General features: G+C 43.4%; 1 protein-coding gene across 1 annotated transcript; it reads left to right on the top strand.

Moving 5' to 3' along the window:
* Positions 1-1,597: 1,597 nt before the first annotated feature.
* LOC144754453 (TAR DNA-binding protein 43-like) lies at positions 1,598-15,767 on the top strand. The gene is made up of 6 exons (XM_078642241.1): positions 1,598-2,039; positions 3,350-3,596; positions 3,969-4,129; positions 4,382-4,522; positions 13,751-13,915; positions 14,007-15,767. Exons 2-6 carry the CDS (start codon positions 3,356-3,358, stop codon positions 14,610-14,612), a joined length of 1,314 nt encoding a protein of 437 aa, XP_078498367.1. The 5' UTR covers positions 1,598-2,039; positions 3,350-3,355; the 3' UTR covers positions 14,613-15,767.
* The last annotated feature ends 6,219 nt before the right edge of the window (positions 15,768-21,986 follow it).

Genomic DNA, 21,986 nt, shown 5'->3' with positions numbered 1-21,986 from the left:
CATAACTTGTTTACATCCCTGCATATCCTGATTACGCAGTTTGAATATAGAAGGTGACCACTGTTTACTCTTTTGCCAGAGACACGCATGGGTCCTCACACTAAAGTCAACTTATAGAATGAATTTCTATTCATAGTTCTACATGATATGATTCCCACATGCTGTAACTCAGATTTTGTCACTCAAACAAAAAAGTTACTTATCTTTGGTGGTAATCTTTCTGGTGCATACTCTACCTGCTGATTCCTTGCCTTGGGAATATCTCCAAGCGTCAGATTGTATCTGTAACTCTTTTTGTATAGCTCTCCTTTGTTAAAACTGCACAGGTGTGACGTCAATGAACTTTATAGCATCACCCAGCACACAAACATCAGGTTTGGGCTTTTTATTGTTTTGGTACTCAATAATAACTTTACATGTTGGCCTTAATAAAGCCTTTTTAGGTTTTGCCTGGCGTCCGCTGTGCAGCACTGTACTGCCTCTAGGTGTTTCTCCAGGGTCAGGCAATCACTTTGACAATCTCATGCAGAGATTTTACGTCAGGATTTGAGAGAATAGTATATTAATTTTACCATCTTGGTAGTGTGTAAACAGGCATTGGGTGTTTTTCTGTCGTCGAGATAGTAATGGTCTGAATTTGGTGATTGCGATCAAGGGAAGGTTTGTGGTACAGCTAGTGCTATTGTGTAGTTGTCATGTGAAATGATTAGTGAAGCTAGTGTATTTCGTGCAGTTTTTGACAATATACATACAAACGTGCTTTTGATATCCACTGCTACGACTACCTTTTTAAGAAACAGCTAAAAACATGCCTTTTTAAGAGTTAAGTCGTCCTAGGCTGCCGTCATTTGTGAAACTCTAGCACCGGAACACTCTGGTTGGAGTAGCTGTTTACAAGTTTCGATCTAGAGATTAAACTATTGGCATTGTAAATGACAATGCCATTTATTTATCTGTTTTCAAAACCAACACATAAATACAAATTTTGTCATTTACAATGCCAATAGCTCTAACTTTTCCAAAGGCGAAACCATTGCATTGTAAATGCTTGTTTAAGCAGTATGCGGCATTGGGGAAAGTAGTATCCTTATGGCTAGAGCTGATGACTTTATTGCTGGGAAAACGGGTTCCAGCCTCAGTGTTGGCTCAGCATCCTGTGACTCTGGGCAAATCATTTAATCTCTCGTATCTACCAAAAATTGAACATGTCCTAATGTAACGTAACTGCTGCTCGTGTAAAGTGCTCCAATACCTTCGGGTCGAGATCGCGCTATTTAAATCTGCAAAAAAAAATGTTAATCATATGAACTGTATGTATGTATATGAAATGTTCGTATGGCCTGATTGGCATAGTCTTCAAACTGTTAATCAAATCAAACGCGGCAAGTGCAATTCCATTTCGGAATTGAACTGTGCAAATTATTTCGGTTCTCTGTTAATGTATTCAATGAAATACTGTTTGTTTCTGACTCCAATAAAACCATGTCTTTCACCCCCAACGGACCAGAGATAGACCCTGACACATGCGCAGCCCAGCGCACCGTATAACGGCGCACTCCTCTTTCGAGCCCTCGCATATGACAATACGCCTGCGCACAGTTGCCCAACGGGTGACGCTTGAGACTGTACCAAGTTCCCGTCATGGGCGTATTTTACCAAGAAGAAAACCATTATATTAAAACATTTAGTGTGGCTACCCCAAGATAGTTAAATCCAAAAATGAAATATAAATGTCTTGCTTATTTGAATCAGAACCCTGTGACAAGGAGAGGGTGACTAATAATATATGCGCCAGTCTCTCCCCTATCCCGTCGTGATACAGTGGATTCATAAGTGGGCGTGGCTATAGAGGCTGTTGTCTTCTCGCGGGCCGATTAGAAACGGCCATTTTGATCGGGAGTTGCGAGGCAGTAGGTTGGAGACACAGCGCAACCACGGATACGTTTGAGGAGCCTGATTCAGGCCTCGAGTCCTACGATCTCCCAGCTGAAGATTACGAGTCCTCAGTCGGCGGGCAGGACGAGACTGCTCCTCTGCCGGTAAGTATTATGGATCCGCAGGTTATTTTTCCATGAATAGAAGGAATGAAAAACGTCATCGTTATATCATCAGTAAGCCAAATGGCGTTCATGTAAATCCTGTACTTCCGCGACTGCGTTGACATATTTTCAGGCTGCGCGCGATTTTTGGTGGGTGGAGGCCAATGCGTCAACAGTAAACCTAGCGAGGTACGTCTTTGACTGTAACCCAAACACTACGTTGCCCCGCTATATATGAAGGCCTTGCGCCGCCGGTACGTCACTTTTTCCCATTTTAAAAGTGACGCACCGGCGGCGCAAGGCCTTCATAAATAAGGCCCTTGGTTTGTGTGTGCCGTGCCATTAGGGCAATAAATAATCTATGCGGTGCCAGCTAGTTTAACTTTACCCCGCATAATAGCCTTGACTCGCTGATACTCGTTGACTTGGGTTCACGTTTCTTTTTCCGTGTGCGCGGCGGCCATGTTTGTTGAAGGTGTATCGATTTAAGACTACGAACATGGCGTTCTACTCGTACGGCCATTTGAAGATCGCTTTATAGAAATGTGCTTCAAGAAAGTTGGCAAAAGATTCTAGTTATTTTGAAAGTACGATAGCACATAGGCAGTTTCGCATGTAGCACCACTGTCCTAAAATAACAAATACCAGACATAGACCGATTACCCGTCCTCTCATTTTACACTTTTGTGGTTTGAGAGACGGGGTTTAGCTAAAAATGTAAATGCACCCTATAATCTTTGGCAAGATATAACTAAATTTAAATGTTCCTTTTTTATTGCTGAAGGAAATCAACCTCGTTAAACTTGAACGAATCCTCTAGTCTAGATCGAGTATTTTGGAGTTGTTGAAGATGAATTCGACAGAGTAACGGGTGTAAGCATGTATTGTGCACTACCACGTCCTTTTAATTTATTCCCAAATGGTTATTTTACTTGCTGCGGGCCTACGACAGAGTCGAGCAGGATACGCAGTGTGATTACGTCTTGCATTATGCTGAAAGTTAGGCCACGCTTACAGGGGAAAACCACTTCTGTGTTCTGCCATCTTTGTTCTTTAGGTGAATCATGTCTGACTCCCAATGAGTGACCGACCCTTGCACAGCACACTGTATAACAGATCTCTGCTCCATTGGTTAGTCACTTTGCCCAGATAGCTCAGCACTTGAGGAGGAGTCTGTATCAAGCAAAGAATAAGTTAAGCTGAAACTGTTAAAAGTTATGATCCTGAATTACTACACATGCCGTGAAAGCGCCCACATTTTTTTTCTTTTCACTAGCTTTAAACTAGCCCCTTTTTTTGTTTTCATCTAGTCAGTCATGGAGATGGAATACATCCGTATCACAGAGGACGAGAACGACGAGCCAATTGAGATCCCATCTGAGGATGATGGCACGGTCCTGCTGTCCACCGTCACCGCCCAGTTCCCCGGAGCCTGCGGCTTACGTTACAGAAATCCAGTTAATCAGTGCATGAGGGGTGTCCGACTGGCGGAAGGAGTGCTGCATGCCCCAGAAAGCGGTTGGGGCAACCTGGTCTATGTCGTCAACTATCCAAAAGGTACTTTTGATGCTTCCGGGAATCTTAGGCATACGTTGTAATAGTCGTAGATTGTTTATGGGCGATGTTCATGTCTGTTTTTTTTTGCCTCTGCTATAAGGGGTACTCCGTTTTCGTTGCAGTACTGTATCATGTGCAAGTCGCGGTGTTAGATGTTTTAGTTTAATAGAATGGGGGGGGGGGGTCATTCTTATGTAATTCAATTTCGTCTCCTTAAGGGTTAAGAGATGGAGATTTGGTTTAGCATGATACATTATCTGTTTTCTAGTTTTAAACTTCATTTACCCAGTGACGCCATATAGCTTGCTATAACAGTATCATATGGAATGTATTGGGAAACGCTGGTTGATCATAGCTTTGCACATCTTGTAGACAACAAAAGGAAAATGGACGAGACAGACGCGTCTTCTGCTGTAAAAGTGAAACGTGCCGTGAAAACCTCCGATTTGATTGTTTTGGGGCTTCCCTGGAAGACTACTGAGCAAGACCTGAAGGAATATTTCAGCACTTTTGGGGAGGTCGTCATGGTGCAGGTAAGTGATTTAAATGGCAAGCATTCGGTCGCTAGTTGATTCCGGGCAGCTACTAGGTTAAACCTTTTGCACCTTGAAACTAGTTTCCAATAGCACGACCCCACTTGACGAGCTGCTTTGAAAAGTTGTCACGCCCGTAATTCATGAAATAAATGCTGTATTATGTTGTGAAGTATGTTAGTGGTGTAGTGCTTTATTCGGTTGTATGTTTCTTTCCCTCACATTCTGATGTAATCTAATTTCTATATCTAGGTGAAGAAAGATGCTAAATCTGGCAATTCCAAAGGGTTTGGGTTTGTGCGGTTTATGGAGTATGAAACCCAATTGAAGGCAATGTCTCAGCGCCACATGATTGATGGGAGATGGTGTGACTGCAAACTGCCGAACTCGAAGGTAAATAGTTAGGGTGGTGGGACTTGTCCTTTTTACCGCGTTAACTACTTAAAACATGTACATGACAATCAGCATGCCTGTACTCGAGCTGTCTCGCCTTATTGCTAGCAGGCAATCCCTGCTCGCCTACTTATTTTTTGAACTAGTGTTCATAAATGTTTACCTATCACCCTCTTTCTAGTAACTATGTTCGTAATGGAATAGACCTTCCAGACTAATATGCATACAGGCCTCGCAGGGCAGTTGTACTAAAGAGGCCCCCGATAGCCTTTGGACTAATGTACATGGCTGTAGGGTAGCGTATGATTCCACACACTCTTTAATTCGCTACCTCATTCTTATAAGTGTTTCAGAAACTTTTTTTCATGCAAGATTAGGCGACGCCATGCGGTCAATGGTTAAGTAGGAAAATAGTAATCTTTGTTCGGATACGACATGCGGTTTGTAAACCACCATATGACTCACTTGTCCCGTATCCTAAGGGAAGTGAATGAATTCAGAACTTATTAAAGAGGAAGTGTAAATTGGGTCAAGTCTGAAATAATACCCAACTGTGACTCAAAACGTATTGCTAAAATATCCCAATCTTCGTAGGGAGTAAACGGCCAATTCTAAAATCTGCAGACCACCGTTGTTGTGTGTTTAGATAATTATGGGCCAGTGTTAGACACATTACTAGAGCACATTGCAGGATTGGGAGAACTTCATTAGCTATGGCCAGTAAAATAGTCGCTCTCTAAATTCTGGTCATGTGCCGGTCTATCGTCTTGTAACTTGACCGGGCAAATTATGAGGATGGTTGAATCTAAGGTTCGGGAGGTCCAGTCTTGAAGCGTGTAGCCTAAGAAGCGTAAAAGCATACGCTGTCATTAGGTAAATGTGGATCGTAATTTTCCCTGATTAGAGGAGTTGAGGAAGCCCAGTTCTTTAATTGGAGCTTAGATCCAACAGCTGGTTAATAGTAAAATTGATTCTGGTGTAGTGGCATGCTGTGAGAACTCTACATCCAGGCCGGCCGTCCAGTTCACTCTTGGGCAACCCCACAGTGGCATCCTCCTCCTTGGCTCGTGTCTGCATCCTGTACCGGGTGTATTCTCTGAGCCCTAAAATTTAGCTGGTCTCGGTCTGAAACTTGTATTCCTTTTTACCCGTGTTTAACCTATACATCAATTTGGTAAGAAGCAGTTGTACCAAAAAGATTTTGAGTGGGATGGGTATATTTGCATACCGCTGAAAGCAATAAGAGATTAAGTGCTTTCAAACTGAACCATTCCTGGTCCCCTTGGAAGCAATGTATATAAACGACAAAAGGAGTAATTCTGAATAGACTGTGCACAGAGCAGAATGAGTAGCACTTACTTTTAAAATAACCATCGCTCACCAACCTAGTTGGTGTAATGCTTCATCATGCGGTTCCCACCCGAGCGGCCGACTGCCACTCGGGTGTGCTACGACGGCTGTTTACAGCGATGCGGGTAGTTTTTGTGAAGTGCAGAGTGAGTTGCTGCGAGTTAAATCCCCTTTACGTGGAGTTTTTTTAATGATGGAAAAATAAGGTTAAAACAACAATGAGGATGTCCGGCAGGTATTAAATGACCAGTGACATCCCGACAAACACTGTGAAAGGTGTCCGGTCTACATGTTTCTGTCTCATAATGCAAATTAGCGAAGTTTTCTTCAGGACCGAGACACTCGCAGTGGTATGCACATGCTATGTACGGTGCGCCCTCTCCTGTGGCAGTAATTACCGCAAACTTAGTTTCGTGCTTTGAAAATATGATTTTCTGAAAAAGAAGAGTATAAGAAAAGGGTTTACCCAATTATAGTCACTGGGACCTGGGTTGAATAGTTACAAAGAAGAGGGGGTCCCAGTATAGACGGACAGTGATAATCACATTTTGCAAAATTTAGTGAATTAATCCATCAACACACAAGTTAGATCTACCGAGTTTTATTCACTGGAAGATCAAATGCAGTAAATACACAGATAACTTAATAGCTGTATTAAAGGTTATAAAGTGCCCCGGGAGGGAGTTGGGAAGTGATATAAGTGAGGATAAGGTAGTGACGGGATTGTGTGACAGTAAAATCAAACGTTTAAGATTGAGTAAAGCTGTGATTCGTGTAACTGCAAATGCCAAAACGGCTAACAATGACCAAAATCATAGGTAGACATATTCCACATGGTATATTGAATATACATCGTTCAGGCGTGAAATTGCCGTAAGAAGAACAGTTGACGTTTCAACCCTCTTATCAATGCAGGAGAATTAAAAATCCTTACTGTGGGGTCTTCATCAGGACCAAGGGGTAGGGGCAGGTAACCACACGGATTGACAATACTTCTAATGGTCAGGAATGGATTATGGCGCCGTCAGGATATGGCGGTAGCAATCATTCAGCAAAACGCTCACTCGTAATTATTTAGATGAGGGGCGTCGTAGGGAGTGAATCCGGAATCGATCAAGCATTCAGCAAAACGCTCACTCGTAATTATTTTGATGAGGCGTCGTAGGGAGTGAATCCGGAATCGATTGAGTCGGGGCTGATCACGCTGCTCGGTTCGAAGGTGTAACGCGTGTAAGGTCCTGATGAAGACCCCACAGCAAGGTGTTCGTGCAGGGCTCCATTGTGTCAGTGTCCATGTACGGGCCGGAGTTAGGGAGGAGAGAGAGTTTGGGCGGGGGCGGTATGGATGAGGTAGAGAGGGGGTTGGTGGAGGGCGGAGAGAGCAGGGTGGAGGCTGGGTGTAAGTTAGTGGTGGTGGGGGTGCAGTAATGGTAGTGAGGTACATATCAAAACTGCGTCAATGCAATGGAACGCCTCAAACTCTGCTACCATACATGCAAATTATTGAATTAGGATCACATACCTGTGGTGTGTGGCGTGGAGGGCATATTTTAGCACTATTGCGGCCATATATGTATCTTGTGGTAGAGTACTTAAAAACTACCCCTGAGGCGTTATTTTTGTTGGTTACGTAATTCTATCAATCCATCGCAAGTTGAGGGCTGATAACTATAAAACTAGTTTTATGTGACAGAAAGCAGGGAAGATTAATGACCAAACTACGTGAGCATCACTTGATTGTGAGGCTACCATACCCACACTGATGGTGAGAGAAAAGCAAAGCAAATCTGTAATTTGCATCTGAAGTAAGGTAGTATTGCCCCATGGATCCTACCGGGGTTTTGTCATTAATATTTGCATTTGGAGGCTGAATCATGTAGACCGGCCACCTTTCACTCTTTTTATTAGGGCTCGCTGCGAACAGCGCGCGAAAGCGCGCTCTTGCAGAGCTTACTATAGCTGTCGGCTCAGCCGACAAACGAGGTGCGACAGGAGCTGGCCAAGCGCCCATTGAGACGCATGGCAGAGTCGGATTCCGACGCGCGCCTTTGGATTGGGTCGCGCGCGTCGGAATCAGACTGCCATGCGCCTTGGTATTGCGTGTGAGCTTCTGGATTGCGTCGCGCGTGTGAGCTTCTACCGAGACAGCTCACGTCGCGCTCCTCTTAGGTTTCATTTATCTCTTTCCGTGTGCGCGAGGCAGAAACAGCCGAGGGAGGCAGGCGGATAGACGCTGTGAGTGCCTCTGCCCCAAATCACTAAAATCTACCCATGCCAAAAATAAAAAAACGCTTTAAAGTATAATTCTCGTGTAAAATGTTTTAATGGCCAGGGCCATGTTTACGCTATCCGACCATTGTCTGTGCGTGCCGTCTCTCTACCTGCCTACCTTCCTCCCTACCCCCACCCATTGTCCGTGCCTTCCCCACCCACGCGCCATCCCTGCCGTCGTCTGTGCTGTCTCTCTGCCCACCTCTATCATCCTCCCTCCCGTTGTCCATGCCTTCTCCGCCTGCCCTCCAGTTGTCCGTGATGTTATTTTTTTTGCCCCTATTCTGACATTATTAAACTAATGTTTTTTTTTGTTTGCTCCTTCGTAACAAGTTAGTAAATGTTTAGTCTCTGCATGATCAGTGCCGCCTTGTCGCTCTGTCAGTCTCCCGGTGTGCACAGGTTTGTTGTAAAATTAAACCTGGTGCTTGTGGGGTGGGGGGGGGGGGCATCGGGCTACCATCTGCAGTGACACGCTCCTGATGGTGCTTAATCACTGCTAGTATTTCAGCCCCGCTGGGAGGGAAGGGTTGTCGAACACGTTGGTAGTGCTGGCCACCAGGTAGGCATTTCCCCCACATAGCATCTTTAAAGATAACCTGCAGAGACTAACAGGTGATGGCCCCGAATTCTGCATCTACAGGGTATTTGCAGACTAAACCATAAATTCTTATTTTGAAGCTACTTCCTGCCTGCTCACACCAGAGGCTGCATAGGACTTGGCCTTCGTGTGGCCAGTAAACTAAATTTCCCACCTGCACCATTGCAGGGTTAGGTACCTCTTTTCGCATGCCTATGCGCGCACACAAACCATGGCAAACCGTAAGGGAGTAGATTGGGCCTTTCTAGGGGGCCGACAGCATTTTTCCCCCACATCCTTTATGATTACCACTTTATTTGCCTCTGTGCAGCAGCAGCTTTGTCAGATGCACTGCCGCTGACTGAGGTGTTCAGGCACCTGCTGAGTTGCATGATTAGCGAATTAAGGCATTGGGGGATCTCTGGTGTGAGAGCTTAATTTTCGGCTGTTGGTTGGAACTGGCGGAGGGTGAGGAGGGGTGACCGGGCGTTTGCCTGTATCTAGTTTGTGGATGAGAACTGCATGCAGTACTGGTCCCTACTCTGAGACCAGTGTTCCCAGCAGAACATTCTATGGAAATGCCAGGCTATTCTATTAAATCTATTATTAAATCTATTAAAATAATTTATAACGCGCACTATCACCATCGGCTTCTTGGCGCTCATTGACATATAGCGTTGATCCAGGGTGAGAGGGTTAGTCATAAGCGGCTTGAAAGAGCAGGGTTTTTAAAAGTCTGCGGAAACAATCGTACTTTGGGCAGAGACGGAGAGAAGGAGGTAGGGAATTCCAGACTGAGGGGGCCAGGACAGAAAAGCTCAGGCCACCATGCTTTTGTCTTTTAAATCTAGAGACCTCGAGGAGGTTTAGTGATGCTGAGCGAAGGGCTCTAGAAGGGATGTGACGGGACAAGGCCGAAGAGATGAACATGGGGGCTGCATCCGAAAGGGCCTTGAAGGTAGTGCATGCCAGTTTGAAAGTGCAGCGTTTAGAAACAGGGAGCCAATGTAGACTGCGGAGGAGGGGAGTGACGTGCTGATGTTTAGGCTGGTGGAATATCAGGCGAGCAGCCTGATTCTGCACCATCTGAAGTCGGTTAAGGTGGCATGCAGGAATTCCTGCGTATAGAATGTTGGCATAGTCGAGCCTGGAGGTGATGAGCGCAATGACAACTTGGGTCAGGGCTTCTTTGGTAAGAAACCTACTGATCTTACGAATCCGCCTGAGGTGGAAGAAACAGGCGGAAGCGACCGCGTTGATATGCGGTCTCATTGATAGATCTTCGGAAATGATCAACCCCAGGCTTTTGACTGAGCTCACAGGAGTGGGTGCAGTCCCCAGAGATGTAGGCCAGAAGGTGTCATTCCATGGGTGATTGGGTCCTCCTACCAGGACGAGCTCAGTTTTGGTAGGGTTCAGCTTTAAGTGGCTGTGATACATCCACTCCGCAATGGTCAGCATGGTAGACTGGAAGTTAATACGGGAGGAAGGGAAGGAGTCTATGGGAAAAATTAACTGAAGGTCGTCCGCATAGTTGAAAATTGTGACCGGGGAGTTACGGAGGGAAGCTAAAAGTGGTTGGATATACAAATTAAAAAGGAGAGGGGATAGTGCAGAGCCCTGTGGGACACCGCAGGGAAGGGAAGTGTAGGGAGCGGAAAAGTGGAGAAGTGAACGGACTGTGAACGCTGGTGAAGGAAAGATCTGAGCCAGTCAAGGGCCACTCCCAGAATACCGGCGTTGTGGACATGGTCGATCAAGATGGTGTGGAACGGGGCCACGAGCGGCTGTCAATGCAAGTAAGACGAGTTTTAAAAAGTAGTTACAATTGCATACACAATATATAAAATTAAATGCTTTTGTCAAAGCGTGCTTTTAAAATCAGCAGCAGCGAGTACAATAAACAGCAGCAGCCTCTGTAACCCACATTAGCAGCCTTGATCGCCGCGTTTGTCCTCCAACGTGGGGCAAGCCAGGCAAAGACATTTGGGCCTCCGTTTCCACCAGGTGGAATAAGGAACTTTGTTTGCTGGTAGGTGAGCCATGATAGTGTGCATTTCGTAAATTTTTATTTTTGCAAAATTAACACTGCACTGATCATGGATCAGTTGTTCAGAACATTTCTAAAAACATACTTTTTCTGGTGCGGTCTTCCTGGTTATCTGTCTAATTTTTAAGCATTCCCCTTCTATTGTAACTTTCACTTGAATTTTTGTCCTAGTTTGTACATGAAGCCTGCCCCTATCCATACCAGTATTAAATGGAATATATTACTTATGTTTAATTGTGTACGCTTCACCTTGAATCAAAGGTGTCCGTTCAGAAGCTGGAGCATGAGATCACAAGATAGTGGTCTCCATGCACACTTTACTTTGTACATCATGGACGTAACCACCTCTTGCCTGCTTTAGGGATGCTTTCCTGAAGCTAGTGTAACCTCTTAAATTGAGTGGGCTGGGGTCCCCCGTCGCTTTTCTTGTGATTATAACTTTCCACTTAGTTAATTGAAATATCACAATTTTAGTGCCATTGAGCCCTGTGGCTGCACCATTTTCGCTTGGATCCACAACTTGTACTTTACCACTTTTAACTAGCGTGACTTTACTCCCTACTGCAGAAAGTCACCCAAGATGAGTGTACATTCCAAGATGCTCTTCTTCAGGACTAGGTGAAGATTTTGAACTTTGCATTAAGCCGATCCTTGTTGGAGGGAGTATAAGCCAAACTGTGTCATAAATCCTGACTCTGGAGCCAATAACCAGTACACCATCTAGAGTTCGCTGAGTGTGCTCAAAGGCATTTGCCTGGGTCAAAAAGTTTCCCAATAGCTGCTTTTCTTAATGCCAGGATAAGCCTTGACCATATATAGAGTTGTGCTCCTGGGCGGAAAAGAAGTGGAGATGAACAGCCCAGAAAGGAGATGAGCCATCTCAATGACAGGAAGACTATCACAAGGCCCAGCTTACTATTGCTGTGGAAGTCACGTCAACGGTCTTAGCTGCCCAGGAAGTACAAGAGCTTTGCAGTCCAGCTGGGCAGCCATCAAAGTATTATCAGAGCTTTGCCATGGAGCTGAGAGAGAATTTCATGCATTATCCCAAATCTCGCCTACATTTTGATTCCACATATAGTAGCCTATCCAGCCTCATAAGAACTTTGTGCCTCTTGGCTCATGCCACTGGGGATATGTTCTTTTGGCTGTGTCTGATTACTGTTTCTTGGATCTTTCGATTCTTCTCCTTACTGTTTACATTGATCGTGGATCTGAAGACTAACTTCCAGTTCCCAGTTAAAAATGGTAAATTAATTTTCTTGTGGCTGCCTCCATTCCCGTTGGTGTGTCTGCCAGTGGACAAAAGGAATGAAATTATCTGGTTTGAGATACAATTTTGTCCCCAGAAACTACCAATTGGTTGTTTACTTACTGCTCCATTTCTCCCCAACTCAAAAAACTTGGGGAAACTCTGAGGTTAGTTTGGCTCCTTGATTAATCTGTCCCTGAACTGTGTCCTTCTTTCTCCATCCAATTTTTACTCCCCTCATCATTATCCTCCAACATTTCTTCCCCCTCCTCTCACTTTCTTCTCCTCTCTGTCCTTCACAACCCCCTTATCGCCTCCCCTTCTCTACCCTTGCTCATTCTGCTGATCTCTCCTACCCCTTCTTTTTCCCTTGGTTCTCTTCCACTCTTCCTTCTAGCATTCCCCATCTGCCCACGCATTCTTGGATTCTCCAGTTTAAAGTACTCTGTACCCCTTTTACTTTGTTTCCCCTTCCCCCTCGGGTTTTATTTGTTTTTCTCTGTTCTTGCATGTCATCTCACACGCTCTCATTCACACAGTACAGCTTTCTACCGCCACCACTCTCTCCACCAACACTCTACCACCCTATCTGCCTCCACCCTCCAACTCCAGCCTCAAACTCCACCCTCCAAATCCAACTCCACCCTCCAAATCCAACTCCACATAATAAGTTATTTGTAAAATCAATACTTCTAAGTCACGTAAATACAAACCATTTTGCATTAAAAATGCTATAAGGGTCAAATTGTCAAAAAATAAAAGTATTAGCATCGTAAATGACAAAGCTATTTAACAATTTTCAAAAATAACATACATTAAAAAATTGTCATGTACAAGACTAACTCAAACTTTCCTAATGCGAGACCTATTGCATTGCAAATGCTTGTGTAGGCATGTCACTGGTCATTTAATACCAACAGGACATCCTCATTGTTTTAACCGTACCTTAGTTTTCCATCATTAAAAATCTTAAGGTCAAGTAAAGGTAATTTTAACTATCGCTATCTCGCTCTGCACGTTAAGAAAACTACCCGCTCCGCTGTAAACAGGTGTCCTAGCACATCCGAGTGGCACTCGACCGGGAACCCCATGATGAAGCATGTCACCAACTAGTCCTTCTGCTTTGTGCACATTTCATTGATTCAGAATTACTCCTGTTGTTTATATATCTATTTGCAAACCAACATGAGATTTGTGGAGACCGATTTTATGGAACTTCTGCTCGACATCAAAAGCAGAAGTTTGATCTATGCGTCGCTTTTTAAAGGAATTAACTGCGAAAGGTCGAGTGGAGTGAACGCCTAATGAGTTTGAGGTTGTCTACTTGATTATAACAGTTGTCTGCTATCGATTGTGGCAATCCGCCCAAATTGTAGGTCTGTACCCTAGGAGCCTTGTTTTGATATTGTCTGCATAGTCCTGAGCGTTTTGAAGTACGAAGCAGTTTGTCATGCTGCTTATGTGTGCTAGGACTGTGCCTATGATTGTTATTGCGAGTCTATTGTATCTGTTGCATGAAGCCAGTTAGCGCATCAATGTTTTGTATATTGTACAGGTCTTCGAATATTACATGGCCTTTTACTTTGGGTGTTCCTATTGTTTTTACTCTACCACTGAGTAGTCTTGCAGTTGAAAGTCTAGTATATAAATGTGGAAGTATTCACACCTGGACTGCAATTTTTTTTGGCTCATGTTGTAATTCATTTTTCTTTAAAACGTTTACAGGGTCCTGAGGAGCCACTACGCAGTCGGGTGTTTGTGGGCCGTTGTACTGAAGACATGTCTACTGATGAACTCCGGCAGTTTTTCGCCCAGTATGGCGAAGTCGTGGATGTCTTCATTCCTAAGCCTTTCAGGGCCTTTGCATTTGTCACGTTTGCTGATGATCAGGTACAGTAAAACAAAATAATATGAGCAGCTGATGTAGATACCACATTCTTGTAAAGTATAGAATTTAATATCTTTGTAATTTACTTTTTAGGTCGCCCAATCGCTGTGTGGAGAAGATTTGATCATTAAAGGAGTCAGCGTGCATGTTTCTAATGCAGAGCCTAAACAGAATACCAATAGGCAGTTTGATAGAGGCAGTGGCAGATTTGGGGGGAATCAAGGGGGCTTTGGTAACCAGGGTGGGTTTGGTCCAGGCCGCATGTTGGGTGGTGGTGGTGGAGGTGGTGCTGGTGCTGGAGCTGGAGGTGGACTTGGTGGTCCTCCAGGAGGCAACATGGGTGGTGGCGGCGGTGGTGGTGGAGGCGGAGCTGGCGGAGGGATGAATTTCGGAGCCTTTAATATCAACCCTGCAATGATGGCTGCTGCACAAGCAGCCTTGCAGAGCAGTTGGGGCATGATGGGCATGCTGGCTAGTCAGCAAAATCAACCTGGTGGGCCACCAGGAAACAATCCTGCTCAAGGTAACTTGCCACGGGAGCCAAATCAGGGCTTTGGTTCTGGGAGTAACGCATATGGCTCAAACGCAGGGGCGGTAGGATGGGGCTCTTCTTCTAACCCAGGTCCTAGTGGTGTCTTCAATGGTGCAGGGTTTGGTTCTTCGAGTATGGAGTCAAAGTCTTCTGGTTGGGGCATGTAGCTGAAGGAAGTTTTGGAATTTTTGGTTCCTTTTTTCTAACTTGATGGTAAGTATACTGTAAAACAGTCTTCTGATCGTGTTGAAACAACAGCATTTTTGACACTTTATTTTCTAAAAACTGAATGCTCTAAATTTTGTTTTTTGTTTTTTGTTGGAAGGTTTGTTAAAATGAGTGGGATAGGTTGAAGTTGCCTGGTTCAGTCAGGGCTTTCATTTGACACCATTGCATTTGGAAGGCCAAGAGAGCAAATGAATTTGTTTCAGGAACATTCCTTCAAAAATTGGGTTACTTTTTTTGTACAGTCTTCCCCCATCCTTAATTACAAAGTACCAAGTGAACGCGTCACCAGATCTCTACTACATTCAGAGTGCTGTGAGTGTTCTGGGAGAGCACTTCCTGAAAGCGCAGCTGTAACTGTTCTCTGGATTGCTTTTTGTCGACTTGTTATCATCCAATCCGCCATCCTCCCTGCACGTGCCACGTCTAAAAACGGTGGGTGTTGCATTTTTAATCCACTATTACATGGATTCATACCAACGCTAGACTCGCAAGACTGAGAGATGGACCAGACGGCTGTTTGAACTTTGTGGAATTGATGATGGTGCCGAGGAATGATATGGTTGGGTATGAGCGAAGAGGTGGGGAAAAAGTAGCGCGTGCAGAGACCTGGTGTTGCAGCTTGGATTTTACTTTCAAACGTGGCAAGATTGTCTCTGGACCCTGTGGCTTTGGTGAGAAAGTGTGCAGAGCAATGGGAGCAAGTAACGTACGAATGTTTCCTGCACTCGAAGACCTCAGATCTGTTGGACGGACGACGTGCACGAGTTTCCATGCCTTGTAAACTAATGTAGTTGAATGTGTTTTTGCAAAGAAATTGTATTTTTCTCTTGTCTATTGCTGTGAATGCTGTATGGGGTGTAATTGTACTTTGTTAATGACCTGTAAGTGTGGCTATGCGAACTGTAGCTTGTGCTTCAGGAGCGAGCACTGCGATGTGCCACAGGGGGACTGGTGTGTCATTTGATGGAAGTCAACATGCTTGTAAGAACCCTAAAAGAATGTGGTCTGCTTCTGTCACGTGTTCTGTGTTTGGATGCTTTTTTTTTACAAGTTGTAAATATAGGTCATTCTTAAATAAAAACGTTTAAACTGGCTGTTTTACACATTTGTTAATTTTCCCTCTTCAATGGAGTTTGGGTGGTGGTGGGTGACAGTGTTGCACGGAAAGCAGTGATCTGAATCTTTCGAACAAATCCTTCATTTGTTTGCAAATCCTTCATTTGTTTGCAAATCCTTCATTTGTTTGCGTAAAAGTAACACCCCCATACAAGACAATCTTTTACGACCCAAATGTTCTTACCTGTTCTTTATTTATTTGCAGAGTTTTATATAGCGCGAACTAGACCCGAATCAGGTATCAGAGCGCTTTACATATTTTTCCAGTTACGATACATTTTTACGTTTTCCAGTTACTTTCATTTTAGGCACGGGGAGATTAAGTGATTTGCCCAGAATCACAGGAGGTTTTGGCGTTGTTACCGAGACTCGAACCCAGGTCCGAGGTTGAGCGACCTGGCCGTTAGGCCAACTCCATATTAACAGGTCATTAAAAACAGAAATTTCCTAAAAGAACTCATATGAATTCATAGAGCACTGTTGATACCATTCAAAGCTGTAACCATCAAAAGCTTATTTCCAATGCTTGGACGATGACTTACAAAAGATTGCCAGTACTTTCACTGTGCCCCCATATCTCTAAATCACCACACTGGTAAATCCTGGTGCCCTGCAATCTTTCCCCTGGTCTCTAATGCAGAAATAATTAAGATCCCAATATCCCTGAAACCACCAGGATCACCAACAATGATGTGCAACGTCAAAGGGTCACACCCTGCTTTATCTGCTCTCCTCTCTCCAAAAACAAATTTCCTCAGTGATGGAGTAATTTCAGAGTAGATCAAGTAGGCAATCACAAATTCTATGCAACCACAATATCCTCATAACCAGTAAACCCATCTCCGATATATGCAGCAGCAAAAATATCCTGGAAACAATCTTCACCCCTATTCCCAACTCACAAACAAACTGGAATTGATAGTCCTTCAGTGACTATCATTCTGATGTTGTCCCTCACAGGGAAATCAAACTGTGCTCATGAACATAAGAGACGTGATGCTCACAACAATGTGTCAGATTGACCCATAAGCCCAGATCCTACTTGACTCCATATAACCCTCTATCAACTACATGACTCTGCTACATTGACTGCACTTAGATCTGGGTGTCTGCGGCAACATACGCAAATCCTTCTCCCAAAACCACCACACCACCAAGTTGTTTTTCTCTTCCTCGTTCTCTGCTATTACGAATATCATGTGGGGGCATACCTCTGATCCCCTTATATATACACTTACCTATTTCTGCTTAGAAAGATCCTTGATGGGTTCAGTATAGGAATGCCATCCACAACCACATCAAATTAGATAAGTCCTGAACTGGGTGTATCATAATTATGACTTAACAGCACCAAGATTTTCCCCAGAAAACCAGAGAGCAATTCCATTCAATTGGCCCCCAACAAAGCAACCCACACAACACCCAAAAAGAATTGACTTAACTATACATACCCACTCTTTTCCATTACTACAGCAACAAAGGCTTAGCCCTCTGTAAGGGATCCTCTTTCTGTTGCCTCTGCCATAATGGAGCACTATTTCTTGATGTAGGCATATCCAATTCGAACTATATATTGAGGGCTACGCACACACTCCACAAGCTGTAATAGGATCAAAGCCAGATAGGCTGAATCAATGGTAGTCTGTGTACTTCATAATAGATCTTTTAATATTACTTCAGTTGGGAGTACATGAAAAGTACAAATACTTGAGCAATTTGTAGAACATTTTAGCTGTGCCCAGGAGCCACCATCTGTATCCCCAATTTTCTCTCACTTCTCTGCTACGCTCCAAAAGGAGCTAGTAGGTCATTAAATGCCAGATGTATCACCAAAATCAAATAGAATGCAACAGTAGCCTGTCTGCTACTCAATGTATGCAACACACGTCGAGTAAAAGTATGAAAAAGATGTATAAAAGAATTATGAAGAAAAAAAAGCGCCTCCCCTCATAAACTGAAGTGTAAATTAAAGAGGGTCTCATTGGTGGACATCTGATATTAAAACACTTTACCAGTAGACTATAAAGTAGTGCATCTGTGATCAGACTGAACCTTTGCACAACAAATGAGGAAAAGGCTTTTAAATATAACATCTGGCTAATATACAAATGCAGTTGTGATTTTGCTTGAAAAAGAGAAACTTACTGTTCTCGCCAACAACAACCATTTGTGCGGATAACATTACAGAGAGCTGCAGAACAGCTTGAAAATTCACCCTCTTTAAAAGGGTACAACACAACCTTTCATATTTAGTCATGATAATTACTTCGCTTTGTTGCAACTCTTTATACTACCCCTTTCAATGCAGTAGTTGTTTACCTCATTTCCATAATATTTACAATGTGGCTGACAGGAAGGACTCACCATGCCAAGATTAAAAGAATTTAATGAGGCATCTATTGACAAAAGACGTCAAGCTTTCAAAAGCTTGCAATCGCCTTGGCTCATAATAAAAACAGTTTCTTTGTAAAGCATCCTTTGATCTACAGTATTTCTTTTTTACAGGGGTGGGGGTCAAATAGAATACACAATTATAACCGTTGGATGGTGTGTGGCTACTCCAAACTATTACATTTATATGCTGATTAAGTTTCTAAATTTAGATGCTGCTTACTTGATAAATTGCCAGTCAACAGTAGTGGTGAGAGGTGAACTTCTGTTAGGAGTAAATTGTCGTCCATGGCACGCTGGCACAGGGCACTTTGTAGGAAGGGTAAATAAAGGGTAAACTTTATAAATTTGTGGCTTGTCCCTGCTAAGTTGTAGCTTTGTACTGAACCTTGGACTTTAGTTGATTATTTACCAGAGGCCCTTCAGCCAGAAAACCAAAATTCTCTTAGCAGTGCCCCGTTTTGTTAGCCTTTCATAAGCGCTTCATGCTTGTTACAGCTCGGGCGCATCCCCAAATCCATTGACTAATACTAGGACATTTCCTTACGCAGCAGATTCCTTGCCACCATAGTTTTGCTGAGAAACAAAAAAATGCTTTTATGCACCACAACTGTTCATCGCTGTCGCTTAACACTTTGTTTCACATCTCATTATGAACCATCTTTCGCACAAGGGAAATAACTAAATTCTTTCAAAATGTCTGTACAGCAGTCTATATATCTGGTCCAGTATGGAAATGCTTTAGTGGCTGAGTCATCTTGAAGCCATTTGCCAGGCATATCACTGGCATGAGAAAATCTGACATTCACACCCGTTTTATGTTATAGGCCTAAAACACCTTCCTGTCTCTACGACCGTCACCCTAATGCCAACCACCCATCTTTCTGCATAAATAACCTGCCTACGCTGTTGCAATTACTGTTCTACTTGCCAGAGTTGCTAAGTATAGTTGGTCTCGCACCTAGCCGATAAATTGTCTGACATGCACCCTTAAGGTGCCCCTTTCCAGAAGGTGCTTAAAGAGTCCAGTCCCCTTCATCACTCACTATACCCACCTTTTAGCAGTATCTTATTTGGCAGCTTTTCAGATCACCGTTCTAGCTCTTTTTTTTTTTTTTATGAACCTTGCCCTTCAGAGACAATGGTGCCATTATTTCTTACTCTTAACACAGAGGCTGACGTTTGTTATTCTTCCTGTTTCCTCACCATTACTACTCCATCTATCCTTGCTGACTTCATCCCTGAAATTCAACCTCTTGCCCCAAAACCAGAGTCCTCTTTGGCATGCTTGCGAAGAACAAGGCATTCATCTCAAATAAGTTTTTTCCCGATAAGTGATGTGCTCTTTTATACCATTCAATACACAACAACGCTAATTAACTCACTACTTTGTTTCCATCCACTCTTGCTCGCTGTCATGCACTTTCTAGTTCCTTCAGTTATAACCCTAAGGCCCTTGCATTGAATGGACCGTAGTTCCTCTTTTACGTTGGTTCAATTTAGCTGACCTCTTGATCAGTCTGTATCTCCCCAATGGGGTCAGCAGATTTTCTTGAACACAATGGCTTGGTGAAGTTACTCGGGTTGTAGTTGATGTTGCTTTCATTTTGCTCTTGATGCAAGTCCAACTGATTAAGAACAAGCATGCATTGGCTAAGAAAAGATACAGCATTACTTTCAGAAGTAAGTAATGGCAGTATGAAAATAAAGGTAAAAAAAATCTGCGTCAACAATAAATTGTAACTTCAAAAATTTTGAGTGTGAGTGAGGATGCTACAATCGCACACATGATAGAATCAAAATACGGTTGTCTCAGTTTTGGGGCTAGTGCGATTGTAGGATAATTGTGCCTTTAATCCTAAAACTGACATAACAGGAACAATATTTGAATTTGTCAATTGTTCTATCGATTGGCATCTCTATCGATGATATTGTATCCACTGCTGTACAATGGTTGGAAAGTGGATTAAAAGTAGTGGCAGATATGCATTTACCACTGGCAATAATACCCCTAACACTATATAGGGCCCGTAATAGGTCTTTAAAAAATGAATCCCATGTCAACACGTGGTAGCTTGGCTGCGAGAAGGCAGGTTAAACTTCAGACCGGTAGGAGAAGCATTTAACGGGTAACTCTTTCTAGGACTTGAACATATAGTGCCACTCTTGGACAAAGCCAAATTTGAGCTTGACTGCGATGGAATCCATGATGCACTAAACTGAAGACCCTCGGTTAAGATCTTATTTCCCCCACATACAACTTCTCTGGAGGATTTTGCACCAGATGTTGGGCAGGCTGGATTCATTCTTCCTGAAGTTCCTCTTGCGGGTCCAAAGTGTCACCTGTAACCCTTTTTCTTTGTGCTTGATGGTAGGAAAATTGTGTTTTCTTATACCAGAATATTATATCGCAGTAATGCAAGAAAAATGTGTGGCTATAGTCGCATTTTGAGGTTTGCATGGCCTGGTGAGTAAAAAAAACATGTCAGGACCCTTGATCGGCACACCTCCCAGCACTCCCCATTTTTTTGGGGATAAATTATCTAAAGTTGCTGTATTTTCCCTAGTGACAGATTACACTGAAGCACAGAAAGACAGATGTGACAAATATGACGGTCTATCCATGTTTCTCAAGTACACATGCATACTGGTTGGATTTGACACCAGTGTGAGTGAAGGGATCAAAATGTATATTTTATACCGAGATTTCACAAAAATGAAATGCACTTCTAATAATGGTTAAGAACCTGAACCAATGACTCGTAGCCACAGCAAGGCACCAACCTCTTTACTGGCCATTCACACACCGTTCATGTGTGACAGGACCATTCGCACTGCCAGCCGCAGGCCCAGCACATTACAACATTCACATCAACAGACCGTACCATTCAAGGGCACATCGCTTTCATACGACCGCATGACTGACACAGCAATTATAAAAAATAAGGAACACTTGTCTGTTTCACTATAACAAGGCTGTCTATTGCAGGCTCCTGTAAACTGAGCAAAAGTCATCTTTGACGCGGGAGAACACTCAAACACTACAAAAACATTAAAAGTTGCTAAATTGAAAAGATGGATGGCTAAATTCTTATACCAAATGTAAGCTTGATCTACTCTATCTTCACCACCTATGTTCTTATTGTAGTGTATAATACACGCAGATTTACAGCTTCAGCAACCTGACCCCAAACAGCCACAGGTGAAGTACTTTAATCATGGATGGTAGTCCGCATGTACACAAATTTCACAGCTATAAGTTCCTCACTACGTGATGCACTTCACTGCCCCCTCCGAAGCTTTTTGCACACAAGCTCTTTTGGGCAACCTTTCAGGTTAGAGCGGATTGTGCCCACTGAACAATTCCTAAGACAGTTGCACAGCAGTGTAGACGTTACCTAGATATGAATGGTGACCGTTTTTAAAAAGTCCTTTAGCAAGTTCCCTCACAATTGTCTCTGAAACCCTTAAAGAAGATGGACAGCCAGGAAGGATAATAGTGGAATCTCTCCCAGTGTACACCTGTAAATTATAGACCTATATGCTTAGTACTCTCGGCAACATATACATATTAATTCCATGAAGTGCCCTCTTGCTAGGAATGTACTGTCTAAAAACCAAATGACCCTTGAACAGGGCGTAAGACTCCTCAACAGTTATTTCTTTCCCTGGATTATAGATCTCTGCAAATCAATCTACAAAGTGATCAAGAACAGGCTGAATCTTAAAAAGATGGTCACAGGGTGATCTTGTAGCAATGCTGAAGCATTCTCAATAAAATGTAGCATCTGAAGCACAAGTAAATA

Source organism: Lissotriton helveticus, chromosome 5_1 (assembly GCF_964261635.1).
Source record: "Lissotriton helveticus chromosome 5_1, aLisHel1.1, whole genome shotgun sequence".
Classification (NCBI taxonomy): Eukaryota; Metazoa; Chordata; class Amphibia; order Caudata; family Salamandridae; genus Lissotriton; species Lissotriton helveticus.
Note: the sequence above shows the minus strand (reverse complement) of the source record. Positions and strands in the feature narration are given on the sequence as shown.